At 32.0% G+C, this 18,601-nt stretch overlaps 2 protein-coding genes across 4 annotated transcripts in view; both read right to left on the bottom strand.

Moving 5' to 3' along the window:
* The window catches only part of LOC139491009 (uncharacterized), a 335,932-nt gene that overhangs the window by 284,280 nt on the left and 33,051 nt on the right, over positions 1-18,601 (bottom strand). The window lies entirely within an intron of this gene.
* Positions 1-18,601, bottom strand: part of LOC139491008 (uncharacterized) — an 82,061-nt gene that overhangs the window by 54,773 nt on the left and 8,687 nt on the right. For all 3 annotated transcript variants that reach the window (XR_011656447.1, XM_071278248.1, XM_071278249.1), the window contains exons 3-9: positions 14,979-15,074; positions 12,731-12,862; positions 10,921-11,114; positions 9,895-9,994; positions 9,045-9,389; positions 3,500-3,823; positions 192-439 (exon numbers count right to left, since the gene is read on the bottom strand). Coding sequence is in view for 2 of the 3 variants with exons in the window: in XM_071278248.1 (XP_071134349.1) it covers positions 192-439; positions 3,500-3,823; positions 9,045-9,389; positions 9,895-9,994; positions 10,921-11,114; positions 12,731-12,862; positions 14,979-15,074 (1,439 nt within the window). In the remaining variant the exon portion in view is untranslated. The remainder of the gene's footprint in view (positions 1-191; positions 440-3,499; positions 3,824-9,044; positions 9,390-9,894; positions 9,995-10,920; positions 11,115-12,730; positions 12,863-14,978; positions 15,075-18,601) is intronic.

Below are 18,601 nucleotides of genomic sequence, written 5' to 3' on the forward strand. Positions count from 1 at the left end.
CTTAATGACTGTCTAAGAGGGTAAGAGGTGGCCCGATCTGGTCATGCTTCATTGATTCCCTACATAATCAACCAAATTTTTCCCATAAAAGGGGAGCCCAGACCCCCTGGGCCCCCTTAATCCGCCTCTGCATTCATTTGCATCAATACTGGGCTTATTTTGCCTCAAATATGCAGAAGTTATATAAATACCTGATAAAGTCCTGACACATCCTTAAGGCTACTAGTTATACAGAGATCAAAACCAGTCTGATTGTCCACTCCTGGTTTTGTCTTTACATCTATAAATTCCACTCCTTTGACAATGTTCTTAATGTCAATAGTTTTGCCTGTATCATTTGTATTGTGGCAAACAATGCTGTCATCTAAACAATATCCTACAGGTACCATGGCATGCAATCTAAGGTAACTCACATTCTTGTTACAATATCCAAAGTTATCTGTAAAGCAAACAAATAGTCAAATATCTAACCTTACAAAAAGTCAATAAGAACTTCATAAAATCATTAATGATTTGACTAAAATTTGCTGACAATTTAATACAATGCTAAGCAGTCACTCCATTTATTCAACATTTTGTCAAATAAATTCATAAACTTATCAGAAAAAAGAAAAATATCATACTGTAATGAATTTATGATTGACCATGTGAATATATGGAATAATTATTTTATACTTCAATGTTCAAATAAACACTAACACATTGCAAAACAAATTCAAAGATATTGTAATAAAAGAATTTCCTTGTTGCATCACAATTTTTATATTTTCTATCATGAGAAAATGATTGATTCCATAAACCTAACTTCATGAGAAAATGATTGATTCCATAAACCTATCTTCATGAGAAAATGATTGATTCCTTAAATTTATCTTCATGAGAACATGATTGATTTCTTAAACCTATCTTCATGAGAAAATGATTGATTCCTTAAACCCATCTTCATGAGAAAAATGATTGACTCCATAAAAGAGGGACGAAAGATACCAAAGGGACAGTCAAACTCATAAATCCAAAACAAACTGACAACGCCATGGCTAAAAATGAAAAAGACAAACAGAAAAACAATAGTACACACGACACAACATAGAAAACTAAAGAATAAACAACACGAACCCCACCAAAAACTAGGGGTGATCTCAGGTGCTCCGGAAGGGTAAGCAGATCCTGCTCCACGTGTGGCACCCGTCGTGTTGCTTATGTGATTACAAATCCGGTAAATAGTCTAATTCGGTAGGTCATATTCATGAAAGGGAAGGGGATTGTAGTTACGACGTAAGGAACATATCCGATATCATTTGTGAAACGGTTATTCCATAACGGTCAACCAACTTGTGATGGCGTCCGTAAAATTTACGAAGGGATGATTTCAACTTCACCATTTGGAACTCTTGGTTTAATAGCTTCCTTGTGAGCAGCAAACCTCTATCAAGAAAATCATGATAGGAAATGCAAGCACGGGAATATCGTATCAATTGGGAGATATATACCCCTTATGCAGGTGCTGCTGGAATGTTGCTACTTAGAAATGGAAAGTTTACAATTGGAAAGCTGAAATCATCTCTTTTGTCGTAAAGTTTTGTTTTCAACAGACCCTCATTGTCAATTTCTAGATGTAAGTCAAGATATGAAGCCGACTTAACTGTATCTGTAGTATCCTTTATCTCTAGTTCGATTGGATAGATGCGTTCCACATAGTCACCAAATTTTGAATTGTTTAGTGAAAGAACATCATCTATATAGCGGAAAGTAGAGTTAAAGGATATTGCTAACTTCTTATCTTTCTTTCTAAGAAGTTCCTGCATGAAGTCAGCCTCATAATAATAAAGAAACAAGTCGGCGAGTAGAGGGGCACAGTTTGTTCCCATTGGAATGCCGACAGTCTGTTGAAAAACACATCCTCCGAACGTAACAAATATGTTGTCTCAAAAGACTCCATAAACCTATCTTCCTGGGAAAATGATTGATTCCATAAACCTATCCTCATCAGAAAATGATTGACTCTAAAAACCTATCTTCATCAGAAAATGATTGATTCCTTAAACCCATCTTCATGAGAAATGATTGATTCCATAAACCCGTCTTCACGAGAAAAATGATTGACTCCATAGACCTATCTTCCTGGGAAAATGATTGATTCCATAAACCTATCTTCATGAGAAAATGATTGATTCCATAAACTTATCTTCATGAGAAAATGATTGATTCCATAAACCTATCTTCCTGGGAAAATGATTGATTCCATAAACCTATCATCATGAGAAAATGATTGATTCCTTAAACCTTTCTTCATGAGAAAATGATTGATTCCATAAACCTATCTTCATGAGAAAATGATTGATTCCATAAACTTATCTTCATGAGAAAATGATTGATTCCATAAACCTATCTTCCTGGGAAAATGATTGATTCCATAAACCTATCATCATGAGAAAATGATTGATTCCTTAAACCTTTCTTCATGAGAAAATGATTGATTCTTTAAACCTATCTTCATGAGAAAATGATTGATTCCATAAACTTATCTTCATGAGAAAAAGATTGATTCCTTAAACCCATCTTCATGAGAAAATCATTGATTCCATAAACCTATCTTCATGAGAAAATGATTGATTTCATAAACCTATCTTCATAAGAAAAAGATTAATTCCATAAACCTATCCTCATCAGAAAATGATTGATTCCATAAACCTATCTTCATGAGGAAGTGGTTGACCCCTTAAACCTATCTTCATAAGAAAATGATTGATTCCATAAACCTATCTTCATGAGGAAATGATTGATTCCATAAACCTATCTTCATAAGAAAAAGATTGATTCCTTAAACTTATCTTCATGAGAAAATGATTGATTCCTTAAACCTATCTTCATGAGAAAATGATTGATTTCATAAACATATCTTCATGAGAAAATGATTGATTCCATAAACCTATCTTCATGAGAAAATGATTGATTTCATAAACCTATCTTCATGAGAAAATGATTGATTCCTTAAACCTATCTTCATGAGAAAATGATTGATTTCATAAACCTATCTTTATGAGAAAATGATTGGTTCCTTAAACTTATCTTCATGAGAAAATGATTGATTCCATAAACCTATCTTCATGAGAAAATGATTGATTCCTTAAACTTATCTTCATGAGAAAATGATTAATTCCTTAAACCAATCTTTATGAGAAAATGATTGATTCCATAAACCTATCTTCATGAGAAAATGATTGATTCATTAAACCTATCTTCATGAGAAAATGATTGATTCCATAAACCTATCTTCATGAGAAAATGATTGATTCCATAAACCTATCTTCATGAGAAAATGATTGATTCCTTAAACTTATCTTCATGAGAAAATGATTAATTCCTTAAACCAATCTTATGAGAAAATGATTGATTTTCAAACTTAGTAACCTTAAGGAACAAAAAACATTTCTCAACTTGAATCTTGAATCCTGAAACATTGTTTTCAGAATAAAAATGGTTGGTTCCTTAAATCTACCTTTTACTGTGAGCAAAGTGACAGAGCTGTTCCCTCTTCCATCCTCATTTGTAGCTATACAAGTATAAAATCCTTCATCTTGTTTGTCAGCATTAAAGATGGTCAGAGATGGGGAACTGCTGTTACTGCCACTGTATTTTGGACTTACACTTGATATCACATCAGAGTATACAATTATATATAATAATTCACTGTTATTTTTAGTTGTTCTCTGCCATGTAACAGAAGTGATGTCAAGGTCAGATGTCACATTACAGGTCAAGGTTACAGAGCTACCAATAATAACACTGTATGATGACTGTGGTATTGTGACAGTTGGTGGTCCTAAAAAATAAGAATGACACCTCTTTTAGCTCTACTTGCTATGTTGTAGAAGCCATCTTTTTTTATGGAGGAAACTGGAGTGTCCAACAGAATAAGGAAAGTAACAGCTTTATTAACATTTGGAATATAATTGGGACACTTGCCTAATGTTAAAGATCACATTGACCTGTTAAAGTCTTCTTATATACATATTTCTAATGACTTATATAAGTTATTGACATGTTTCAAGGTACTTGAATAATGATGAGTACCCAGTGGGCACTCAACGTTGTGACAACGTTGAAATTTGGTTGAAATATGGTCGTGACGTTGATCGACCTAAATTCAACGTTGATCTAACGTCATGGTATTCAACGTTGACTTCACAACGTTGTTTCAACGTTGAATTTACGTCGTTAAAATCAACGTTTAAACAACAACGTTAATTCAAAAAATCTTATTGTCAAAATTGAAGGGTACAGATATATTGGATGAGCAGATCGAACAAGGAGCAGTGCTGCAGTATTATAAAGGATTGGATAATAAGTGTCTAATTTAGAATTTATAATACTTATAAGGGGGTCCACTGACTGCCATAAGCGTGAGGGGGTTTCCTCCTGTCATGCTTCCATGATCCCTATATAATCAATCATTTTTCCCATAAAAAAGGGGGTAGAACGAATTGCATTGTTTATGCATGGAAAGGAGTTTTGGACAAGAACAAGTGGTCAGGACTCTGGAGAGATCACCAATAACAAATCGGCTTTTTCAAATTAATTTTGTTTTGTGTTTATTTTTTAAGTGTCTTTAAAAAAATCAATTCTAACCAATTATTAAGAAGATCTAATTTTGGTTTATTAATTATCTATATTTTGGGAGATCTCAAAACCTGTTCATGCTATTTTAATTATATGTATATCTGTATAAATATGATATATTTTTAGTTTATATTTTTTTTAAATCAAATCAATTTTTTTAATTGCTTTCATTCAATTAAATAAATAGGTGAAATTATTCGGTATATTTATTTAATTATTTTTTATATTATATTTAAAATATAAACTTAAAATATCATCGATGTACAATGTAATCATAATAATTGAGAAGTTTTTAAATTTTTGCGGTTTTTCAACTGGAATATTTACATTTGGATGCGCACGCAAGCACGCGCACCTCTTTTTAACATCTATTTAGAAAATTTTGAAAATCATCCTCGAGAAATTATCACACCAGACTGATGAACAAATAGTGAACACTGCGTCTAAGGAATATAAAGAAGATAGAAGACTTTTCTGTATAAACCTCTTGATATTAGCGAAAGTCTATTCTACAGTTAAATTAACGAAGAATCATAATATAAACAAACACATTCAAATTATTTATCAGATTATCTGCATGTTTACCTTCACAGAAATTATGAGAAGATCTTATCTTACTGAATCTAATTCAGTTTCATGTCGAAACATGATTGCATATATCCTCTAATTAGCAAACTAACATAAAACATATCTAGCCATGCACAGAGTCAGTAATATCAGAAAAAGGGGGAGGGGTGTCATTGAAAACTAGCCATTCGTTCCAATACAACTCGATATGGTGTGTCTGACACATATAGAAATGGTCTGCTCTTAAACACGTTTTGGTCTTTAAATAATTTATATTTTTTCATTAAATATCTCTCATCTTTGATAGTTTGATCCAGGCCTGGGGCCATTACATTGCAATGTAATGCATTACATTACAATTACTTTGTGATTCTTCCATTACAATTACAATTACAATTACATTTTTTCTCACATGTAATGCATTACATTACAATTACTTTGCCTGTGTAATGCATTACATTACACATTATTTTTTCAATATAAAAACAAAAAGCATTTCAAAAACAGAGGTATATGCACATATGTATACAGTGTTAGGTACATAGACTTCAAATACTGGTTAATTAACTTTGATCTGTATATGAACATTATGGTTATTGCAAAACACAGATCTGGTTTAAAGGATTCATGCTTTGTCTTGTTATTATGCAAGCTGGTACAATTGTTTCAAATGAACATGTTGTTTTCTATGATTTGAAATAATTGTTTTATAATTGGTAGAATTTGATAACATTTCCGGCTTGTAAAAGTACACAACTTTATTTATGTAATTCAAAGGAGTAGGGGCAATAAATAAGGCCCTTATTTGGCCCAAAAATTACTGCAAATTTAAAAGTTATCATATGTATTCTTAATAATTGAATACCGTACTACAGTACAAGGTACTCAGAGAAACAAAACAAATTTGACATTGAACAAGTTTCCATGGCAACAAAACATGATTTATTTTGCATATTTTGTAAAATTTCGTGATTTTCCTTGTTTTTCGTCAAATTTTATGTATATTTTAGATTGAAAAAGTATGTGCGCACCCAAGAAACAACTTTATATTTGGTGGGATCATGACAATAGTAATAATAAAGCTTCTGTTAAATTATTTTGTTGTTTCTTGCCTGCGCACGATGTTTCCATAACAGAAATAAAGATGTAAAACTGCATAAAATCTGTATTTTTCATCGGTTTTTTGAAAATAGAACATATTATGACGTTATTGTGACGTCATCAGGTAAAAATCTTTATGTTTTTTCTTTTATATTTCTTGAACATATGCATTTCTAAACATCCTGTGCCAATTTGAAATAGATATCAAACATTTATTTTTGTTGGGCCAAATCCAGGCCTTAATGCCCCTACTCCTTTATGTTATTTCTTTTCCATGCTTTCAGATGCTGTTCTAGTTTGCCACAGAGAGACACCAGAATCCAAAATATCCGAGCAGTGATCAGGACATTTGAAGAGTGCCCCACAGAGAGCAGAAGGAGTTTCTAGGCAAAAAGAATAAATCATTAAAACAAAATAAATTTTTCATTTTAAAAACCTCTTTTTTTTAATTTCTATAGTTAATTTAGTGCCAGTAAACAAAGGCAGTGAAATTTAGAAATATGTTATTTGGTGCATCTTTTTTTCTCCGGTTTACTCAATTGTATCGGGTGTATAGAAAATGATTGAATGAGTAAACAGCTTGGTGATGGTATGGTTTGTTCCAAATGCCTTCAAAATAAATTTTAAAAAAAAACATACGGTATACCCTCAAAAAGTCAAATTTCAGATCAACAAGTATCAATAAAAATGAAAAAAAGACAATAAAAAAGAAGTAAATAAATGAAATATTGGATTACAAAAACTTAAAATGAGAACATCTTTTTTTTAATGGTCCTGCTATGTATTCACATAAAACAAAGGAGGCATTTTTTGTCACTGTGTCAAATTTGCTGCATTTACATAATTTTGTATAAGTTGGAAAACTTGATCAACCAGAATCAAACCAGTGTGCTGTAGTAAGTTTTTCTTTTTTCCTTTGCTTTGAGAAATTTGATGTGCTGGAAAAGTAAGCTTTGTTAATATTGATATATTTGGTTTCAAATAAAATTTTGATATTGTAACTGTCTCTTTCTTTGTTTCTGATTGTTATTGTCTACTATTCTCTTCTGGAGTCCCTTAATGAGAAAGGAACTGTTGATGGACACTAAATTGAAATAAAACTTGAAAGTGGCTTTTTCATTTCATAATTCAGGTATTTTGTTATTGTATTTGAACACATGCCAATTAGGATTAATGTACACCCCAAAACCATCACTTCAACCAACCTACAAATGACCCAACTACAACCTAACTCGACCTGATTTCAACCTAAACCAGACTTGATTTCAACCTAACTCGACCTGATTTCAACCTAAACCCAACCTGATTTCAACCTAAACCCGACCTGATTTCAACGTCACTGGACCCGATTTCAACATGTTATCAACATCAGAATTTCAACGTCATTACAACTTTCAAAACTACCCAAATTTCAACGTTGTAACAACGTTGAAGACTGACTTTGGATCAACATTGATACAACGTTTTGTGCCTGCTGGGTAATTGCCTATATTCTAAAATATGAATTACGGTACATTTAGTAATTAACATTGTAAACATATATTTGCTTGTATATGCTCACAAGTAGCATGCATGTTCCACTATATCATATTATTTTAAATACAGTTGGTAATATTTGATTTATACCTTGTACATGTATTACGGAGAGAGCTTTTATAAGCTGTGCCTGTTGCTCAATCTTTTTCATATCTTAATGAATAAAATATGTTTAAAATCAATTCAAAAGTCTTTCAATGGTTCTACCTTAAGATATGAGAAATTTAGGTTTCAACATTTATAAAGATACTAACAAGAATGTGTCCAAAGTACATGGATGTCCCACTCGCACTATCCTTTTCCATGTTCCATGGACCGTGAAATTGGGTAATAATCTAATTTGGCATTAAAATAAGAAAGATTATACTATTGGGAACATATTCTACTAAGTTTCAAGTTGATTGGACTTCAATTTCATCAAAAACTACCTTGACCAAAAACTTTAACCTGAAACTCCAACTTTCATTTTCTATGTTTAGTGGACTGTGAAATTGGGGTCAAAAGTCTAATTTGGCTTTACAATTAGAAAGATCATATCATAAGCAACAAGTGGACTAAGTTTCAAGTTGATTGGACTTCAGCTTCATCAAAAATTACCTTGACCAAAAACTTTAACCTGAAACTCCCACTTTCATTTTCTATGTTTAGTGGACCGTGAAATTGGGGTCAAAAGTCTAATTTGGCTTTACAATTAGAAAGATCATATCATAAGCAACAAGTGTACTAAGTGTCAAGTTGATTAGACTTCAGCTTCATCAAAAACTACCTTGACCAAAAACTTTAACCTGAAACTCCCACTTTCATTTTCTATATTCAGTGGACCGTGAAATTGGGGTCAAAAGTCTAATTTGGCTTTAAAATTAGAAAGATCATATCATAAGCAACAAGTGTACTAAGTTTCAAGTTGATTGGACTTCAGCTTCATTAAAAATTACCTTGACCAAAAACTTTAACCTGAACAGACGCACAGACAAACTGACGAACGGACGGACGAACGAACGGAGCCACAGACCAGAAAACATAATAGAAAACAAAATGCCCCTTTACTATCGTAGGTAGGGCATAAAAATCTTGTTAGTATGAAAGAGAAAAACAACAATCAATTGTCAACATTTTTCAACATAAGTAATCAACTGAGAAATAACCTCCATCTTAAATTATCAGGATTATGATTCCTTAATCCTGTCTTCAGAAAAAAAATGGTTATTCCTAACACCTACCTTTAACAGTCAGCAAAGTGACAGAACTGTTCCCTGTTCCAATCTCATTTTCAGCAAAACAAATATAAGCTCCTTCATCCTGTTTGTCAGCGTTAAAGATGGTCAGAGATGGGGAGCTGCTGTTACTGCCACTGTATTTGTAACTTAAAATTGATATCATCTCATAGTCTATGGTTATAACTAAAGGCTCACTAGTTAATACTGAAGTGTCAAAGTCATATTCAGTTGCTCTCTGCCAGTAAACACCAAACCACCCAAAGTCAGATGTCACATTACAGATCAAGGTTACAGAGTTGCCAATCAAAACACTGTATGATGACTGTGGAATGGTAACATTAGGAGGAACTGAAAAATAAGAATTTCTAATTAATAAATCTCACATTCTTCTAAAATGGCAATAGTTTTGTGTGTAGTGTCACATACAGAGCTATTTCTTTTCAAGACTTTCTCAATCATTTTGATGTATTATCATCGTCAATGTCTTTAGAGCTACAAATGTTGTAATAGGACAAAGTTAAAATTATCAGATTTATTTCACATTTTTCAAATTTGTCATATAAGGAGATATTTCTTTTAGTAAAAGTAGCAAGAAAACTAATTGGGTGTGTCATATTTTTTTATCTTTTTATTTTCTGAAAGTATGTTGTAAAACCTATCTTCACATACCTTATTTCAAAATTCTATCTCATAGTTTTCTTTTTATTCCCCCCAAAAAAGTGTTCCTTTCATGAATTGCAAAATTAAGCAATTTTTCATAATTTACAACTTGAAAAAATATTATTGTAATATTATGCATAGCAATTCCAAGAAACCCAAACCCAATATGCACAAATTATAATATTAAGCAAACCAGCTGGTCCTTCACACACGAAGAAATGTTCTTTTTCACAGAGTTCATCATTCCAGTATCCAAATTTGTCAGCTTCAATGAAAATGTTAACACATTCTTCCTAGTAAATAAAGTTAATGAAATCAAAACATGTTGGAAATAACAAATTAAAATGCTTATCTAGTTGATAAAGTTTACGAAATTAAATCAAATTGGATCTAATAAACTGAACTGATTTTAACATATGCAAAATATTTGATAAACGATTGAAGTCTTGTATAGCTTTCCGATCTAATCCTTGTCAAGATTAATAACAATTAGACAATCATACTGTGTCTTAATCCGTATCCTAATAGATGCAAACATTTTGATCCTATACAAATAATGTTTCTGAAATCTTTATTATCTACCAAAAATTTTGTTCTAAGAAGAAATAAGATTCTCTTATGTTGTGGCCTGAGTGGTATCTACTTCTTTCATTAAAAGGTATTTCTGCTATAACACTACATACAAAGTGATACAAAACAAGAGGCTCGAGCTCTCATTTACGGAGTTCTCTCTTTAAGCATGTTATATTGTCATCATTTAAATCTTCCATTTTGTTGGTGTTTTGAGTCAAATAATTTTTGGTCTTGCATGCATCTGCATGAATCCCTTTAATTTTAAACATATCGGTATTCAAAACTAATTATCCAAATCCCTTTTCACTACTGTAACTACATATTCCACTCATGTATTTGGTTTAGAATATATATGATATTGTTTTTATCCATAAATATATAAACAAATTGAGATTGTTAGAACTTGTTTGTTTCGAATGTCAATTTTCATGTCTGTATGACGTTTCTTTAAAATGCACAACTGATTAAAATTTTATTAATGTAAATTAAGAAACAGAAGCGCTGGATAAGGGGTTTAAAAAAAAAAGTACTTTTTTCTCGTTGACCTTTCAAAACATGCAGGAAATCTGAGGAAAGAGGTATTAATTTGGCATGGCCTTAGTCTAGGCAAACTTCAATTTGCAAGTTTGTCCTGTCTGGTACTTACATTTTGAGTGCTTGGCTCACTTGGAACCAGTGAATCATTTGATTGGTACCAGAAGGTGAAGTTAACATATGTTCCATCCACCCAATCAAAAACACCTCGATTAGAATTATTCCTTTTAAAGCCAATCCAAACTCTCTCAGTGTCATTAAATCTGGTGGAATAAATAAGTCTACCTACAGCTTGTTGTACAGAGACTATGAAAGAAAAAAAATTAACAATATGTCTAATGGATACTGGCTAGTTTCACTAAATATTAAAGAAATTAAGATATTTAAACATATGGACTAATATTTCAAAAATATTTTTTCAGTCAGAAATTTCGGTTGTACTAATTAATGAATTGTTATGGAGCTTCCAATTGCAAACATAATACACATTTCATAAGACATCATATATAAAATGTGATATGTGTTCAAAAATTACTTTTTATAAAACCAACAACATAAGTCAAATAATAACATGCTAGCTCTTTAGGCAAATCCATAGGAAGACATGTCACTATTATGCTGACATGACGTAACTGACATGTCATCCTACTTTGGACACATTGCACTGACAAGTAACTGACATGTCATTGTATAAGGTACTTGAGACACTTTATTTTGACAACAGCTATTGACCAGTTAATCTGCTGCAGACACATGTTGACATGTCACCCTACTTGGGACACATCATGCTGACAAGTAATTAGCAAGTTTATGCTCAAAATCCTTAAAGCAGCTTATTAAAAAAAAGCACCATATACCACATTTGCAGTCCCTTGTTTAACCTGATAGGGATTGAGATGAGCATGAGATAACCATAGCAGTTGCATATAAATTTCATTCATCTTCATTTTTAACTATGACCAAATTGTGGCCTGTTGGTTACTGACTTTTATGTTATTTTGTCTTTGGTGGAAAGTTGTTCCATTGGTAATCATACCTCTTGTTTTAAACAATTAGAAACTAAGAAGCAAAACTAAGATGCTGGACAATATCTGCAATAAATTTACATGGCTGAAATAATCAATAGTCCCCCTTATTTGAGTTATTGCCTTTGAATAATGCTACCTGTCGTAAGTCAGGAACCTGATGTTCAGTGGTTGTAGCTCCTTGATATGGCTCAATAAGTGTTTCTCATTTCTTGTTTTTTATATCGATTAGACCGTTAGTTTCCCATTTTGAATGGTTCAAACTAGTCATTTTTGGGGCCCTTTATAGCTTGCTGTTCGATGAAGCCAAAGCCATACTTTGACCTTGGTAATCATACCTCTTGTTTTATACAATTAGAAACTAAGAAGCAAAACTGAGATGCTGGACAATATCTGCAATAAATTTACATGGCTGAAATAATCAATGGCCCCCCTTTTATGAGTTATTGCCCTTGAATAATGCTACCTGTCGTAAGTCAGGAACCTGATGTTCAGTGGTTGAAGCTCGTTGATATGGCTCAATAAGTGTTTCTCATTTCTTGTTTTTTATATCGATTAGACCGTTGGTTTCCCATTTTGAATGGTTCAAACTAGTCATTTTTGGGGCCCTTTATAGCTTGCTGTTCGATGAAGCCAAAGCCATACTTTGACCTATAATGGTTTACTTTTACATGTTGTGAATTGGATGGAGAGTTGTCTAATTGGCACTAATAACACATCTCCTTAAATCTATTTTACCTAATTTTTGGTTTATGTCAGGATACTTTAGGAAATGTATCTTTTTGATTCTAAAAATTGTATGCAAAAATGTCAGATTATCCATTCATTGTCATTGGTACCTTAAAATTTAAATTATCAATACAATGGCTATTTTCTTTTAAACAATAAATGTATTACCTTGTTCTTCAATATCTTCAATAGTAACTAGGTAATGTGTCCCTCCATAAATTGTATCACACACATCTTTTGCTTCTGTCCAGTTCAATTTTTCTTCAAAAAGTCTGTAACATACCGGTACCAGAGGATTACCTGAGAAATATGTTCAATACAATACTATAATCCAATACAATTAAAAACTTTAATTCTATACAAAACAATACTGTAATCCTATAGAATACAATACTATATTCCTATAGATTACAATACATTGTACTGTAATCCTATAGAATACAATACAGTAATCCTATTCATTGAAATACTGTAATCCTATACAATACAATACTGTTTTCCTATACAATACAATAGTGCTTTTATTATATCTTTATTACAGCGGATTGCATTGAGCATGTAGGCAAAGGTGTAATCCTATATATTATAATACTGTAGTTCTTTACAAAACAATACTGTTATCGTATACAATACAATACTGTAATCCTATACAATTAAAAACTTTAATTCTATACAATACAATACTGTCATCCTATACAATACAATACTGTAATCCTTCACATTACAATACTGTAATTCTATACAATACAATACCGTAATCCTATACAATACAATACTGTTATCCTATACAATACAATACTGTTATCCTATACAATACAATACAATACTGTAATCCTATACAATTAAAAACTTTAATGCTATACAATATAATACTGTCATCCTATACAATACTATAGTATTAATGAATGGGTGTTTTTATAATGGCCCTGTTATATGTCCAAGGTCTGTTATAATGGTCGAGGAAGTCTGTAATGGCCCGAGGCAACGCCGAGGGACATTACAGACATCCGAGGCCATTATTACTGACCGAGGACATATAACAGAGCCATTATAAAAACACCCATTTCTTAATACATTTATTAACCAACTGAATAAAAGTGTATGTGTTAATATACCAAATATCCAAGATATTAAGTTGACAGAAGTTATGTGTTGAAAAACAGGAGGAACAGTGATCCCTATATATGGTTCTTTAATGTTGGTTGCTGGTTACTAAATTAAATAAAATACAAAAAAGTATTATACTCTTTACAACTTAATTTTATTAACTTTATTAAAAACCCTAACTGTGCTGTACACAGACAAACCGGGCATTAATACAGGGCCATTACAGAAAAACAAGGCCATTACAGAAAAAACAGGGCCATTACAGAAAAACAGGGCCATTACAGAAAAAAAAGGGCCATTACAGAAAAAAACAGGGTCATTACAGAAAAACAGGGCCATTACAGAAAATATGTTATTTTTAATAACCAGTCATTTTTGGCAATAATGTACTTAGTTGGTTAATACAATACTGTAATCCTACACATTAAAATACTGTAATTCTATACAATACAATACCGTAATCCTATACAATACAATACTGTTATCCTATACAATACAATACAATACTGTAATCCTATACAATTAAATACTTTAATTCTATACATTACAATACTGTCATCCTATACATTACAATACTGTAATCCTACACATTACAATACTGTAATTCTATACAATACAATACGGTAATCCTATACAATACAATACTGTTATCCTATACAATACAATATTGTAGTCCTATACAATGCAATACTCAAATTCTATCCAATACAATTCTGTAATCCTATACAATATAATACTGCTATCATATACAATACAATACTGTAATCCTATATAATACAATACAGTAATCGTATTCATTGCAATACTGCAATCCTATACAATACAATACTTCTATTATATACAATACAATCCTGTAATCCTATACAATACAATAATGTAATCCTATTCATTACAATACTGTAATTCTATACAATACAATACTGTAATCCTATACAATACTATACAGTTATCACAACTTAAATCGATACAAACACATTTTAACTACAAACAAACAATGAAAGGATTCCATACTTGATTTGGATAACACTATTTTGTATGGTTTTAAAAGTGCTCAATAGGTTAAACTAGTTTAAAATACACATCCTTAATCTGAGAAGTGTTTTGTATAAATCCCCCAAAAATATGCATAGGCAAACTCATCACTGTATCCTTACTGATATAGGTTAACTAAAGTCTTGAAATGAATAAAAAAAATATACACAAATGTAAGTATATCTGTAGTAATTCCTTAATTTTGTCTCAGATTAGGACTAGCTGTGTTGGGTCTCTGTAACTTTGAAATTAAAATAGAAGTGATTTTAAAACTTACCATCATAGATACAATAAGGTGAAAAAATACCATTTCCTTCTTCTCTTCTAATTCTCAAGTTACCAAAACCATAAGGGTTGTCGTCACCAATATCACCTAAACAAAAGTTGAAAAAGATAACAACATATTAATTCATATTGCCTGGAGTAGGTTTCACCAAAAAAATTACGGTTACGATTGATTATAAGTCATGAAAAGTTCAGTATACTTACGAAAAATCTTAGACTTAAGTATTTTTGAAAAAAATGACCCCTGGTAATGTCCTATTGCTTCGGAAAGGAAAACACATGAGGATAAAAAAAATTAACATGTTGGTACATGGATTAATACCAATAAAACCTGAAGTTTTAAAGTCTCATCAGTCAATGGTTCAAGAAAAATTACAGATACAAGATACCTAAAAGAACAGCTAAGTCAGAAAAAAATATTTTTTTGTCATTCAAATTGAATGAAAGATTATTATACTGTACCAATTTTCTCACTATAGGGATTTTTAAAGGACAAGTCAAGGACTCATCATTTTTGTCCATGGCAAGTCCATCCCCATGACAAACTAAAGTAAGGAAAAGACATCATGTACTTAGATTTTCATGAGTTCAAGACTTGCCTTAGTAAGAACCTCTTGAGAACCCTGTCAGTACCTTGCACTCACAAGATATGTTATAAAAAGACAAAATCAAACTCCACTAATTTGAGTCCTTGATTGACCTTTTTCAGAGACAGAATGACAACTGCTTTTTAAGAATTGAATGCTTCTTTTTGTAACTTCATTGGGGTGTAAAAGTGTTGACTGAAGTACATTTTGTATGAAGCGCGGATATCTTGTGAGTGCAAGGTACTGACAGGATAGACCAGATGCTCCTCAGGGCGCAGCTTTATACGACCACAGAGGTCCAACCCTAAACAGTTGGGGCAAGTATGGAGACAACATTCAAGCTTGATACAGCTCTAAATTTGGATTGTGATTAAATAGTTGACACAGCAAAGGTTTCTGAGTTCTGACACAGAATGAATGTGGTCTAATGAACTTAAAAAAAATTTTTTTGGCTTTTGAGCAATAGACTTTGCTGTTGAATATTAAAGTCATAAGAAACCTCAAATTAAAAAAAATAATGCAAACGTTTTTTTATAACTCAATGGACAGTTTTCATTATAAAACTTATGTATATATACTTTTTTCTGAAGAAAATTCTTTAATTTATGCATATTTAGAAGAAGTTTACTTTATTTTAATTGCTTCCTTCCAGGAAGTAATTCCCCCGACATATTTTCCGTATGCAAAGTGACCTCAGTGCGACCCATCTCATAAAAATCAGGTGATCACAATACACATGGATGTCCTTAAAATAAACTATTATCTGAATTTACATGTTTAACACGTGCTCAATTTCCATGCTTTTTTGTTGATTTTTTGTGGATTGTTGACAAACAGGTGACAATCGTTATACTTCAACTTCAAAACACGAACTTTAATTACCTGTCATATTTTCACAACAACACTGACCGATTGAAAAAAAATTTAACAATTATACGAAATTCACATGAAGAAAATGATAAATTCGTGCACAGAAGACTAAGTTTATGATGTTTGTATGCATTGGTTCAAGAATTGGAAGAACATTATTTTTCACCGGTCACTCGTTTCTTATGGCTTAAATCCCCTCAAAAAAAATATTTGAAGAAAAATTCTTTTTAATTTCTGAAAACTGAAATGAGAAAAAAATTTGAATTGGATCACCTCCCCTTCACTGCTTTTAAATTGTCTAAATTGTCCTTTAACCAGAAAACCCCTTGTTTTCCACCTTTTTTGCCCCTAATTGCTTAATGATTTGAGCCCTAACCCCACCCACACCCCCTAACCATCCCTTTGCAGTATGGAAACTTGTGGTATAATTTCAGAGAGATTTATACATTTAAACACTTGTAAGTTATTGACTGAAAACTACTAAAATGCTTATTTGGGCCCCTTTTTTGGCCCCTCACTTATTGAAACCCTCCTTGGAGCAAGAACCCCAAAACTCAATTCCAGCCTTTCCTTTCTAGTAAGAAACCTTGGAGTATAATTTCAGAGAGATCCATACACTTAAACACAAGTTATTGTCTGTAAACTAGAAAAATGCTTCTTTTTGGACCTTTTTTGGTCCTTTATTTCTTAATTTTCAGGGATATTAACTCTAAACTGAATCCAAGCCTTCCCTTTGTTATATGGAACCTTGTGGTACAATGTCAGAGAGATCCATACAGTTAGGCCAGACTTTTTTTATTATCTGTTTAACGAGAAAATTTGTAAAAAAATAGGGTCGAGGGGACGAAATAAAAAAAAAAAAAAAGTGCAAAATTGGTCCAGTCGACACTAAAAATAAAAATAAAACCAATCTAAGTGACCCTTTTTTTTTTCTTTTTTTTTTAAGAATTTATCAAAATACAAGAACAATGGAAGAAAACAGACCTCTAGATTTCGAGCTGGGCTACTAAAATTTGATAAAATTTAGTTCAAAATACAAACATCATTTAGGAATAATTTGGTCTGGGCTACCAGCTTGTGTTTCCTAAGTTTTATCCCTGTGTAGGGTGCAAACGTGTACTGTAGGGTGCGAAAGTGAAAGGGAGTGAACGTGAATATAAAAAGTGGTTTTTCAAATGATTTGGTCCCATCCATACACAAAATTCAAAAAGCATTATTGATTTTAATTGATATCTTTGATACTATTTTAATATGCATACTACGATACTACTTCAAAGGAAAAATATAAACCCAAACTCTTCCAAAACGTTGACCGGCATGTCAGGTTCAACATCTTCCTCGTTGGTTATAATGCGGCTGATGCCAACATCTTCCGGTAACTCATTGGACAACATGACCCCGATCGTCTCATCTCTATTACACTTAACAAATTTGAGTGAACACGAACTTCTCTCTAGTGATCGGACTTAAAGTTTAATGTAAAAAAACGGTCCCTTCCCGGAAGTCGCCGTTTTGTTTGACCATGCGACAAGAGATAAATTAATAATCGCAGACCCGAACTCGTACTTTTTTTTTTTTTTTGAGGATTTCGTAACAGTCGGCGGAAAAAATAAAAATAAAAGTAGGAAGCACTACTTTTATTTTTATTCTGAAATCGGACAATGTGGAGTCGGCGGATCTCGTTAAACAGATAATAAAAAAAGTCTGGCCTTATACATGTACATAAGTTATTGTCCCGAAAGTACAAAAATGCTTGTTTTTGGTCCCTTTTTGGTACTAAATTCCTCCACTGTTTGCCTCATAACCTTTAAAAAAAATCCCAACCTTCTACTTAATGGTATTGAACAATGTGGTACAATTTCAGGGCAAATGAAATACTTATACACAACTTATTGTCCTGAAACTAGATAAATGCTGTTTTGGGTCCCTTTGGGCCCCTTATTCCTAAACCGTTGGGACCATAATTACCAAAATCAATCTCAACCTTTCTTTTGTGGTTATGAACATTGTGTTAAAATATTTTTGTTTTCTTTTAACTGATACTAAAGTTATTATTCAGAAACCATCCGTCTTCGGACGACGCTGACGACAACGACAACGTGATACCAATATGCGACTAAATTTTTTTAATTTTTGTGGTCGTATAAAAACATTTCAA

The sequence above is a fragment of the Mytilus edulis genome, chromosome 10, assembly GCF_963676685.1.
Source record: "Mytilus edulis chromosome 10, xbMytEdul2.2, whole genome shotgun sequence".
NCBI classification, from domain to species: domain Eukaryota; kingdom Metazoa; phylum Mollusca; class Bivalvia; order Mytilida; family Mytilidae; genus Mytilus; species Mytilus edulis.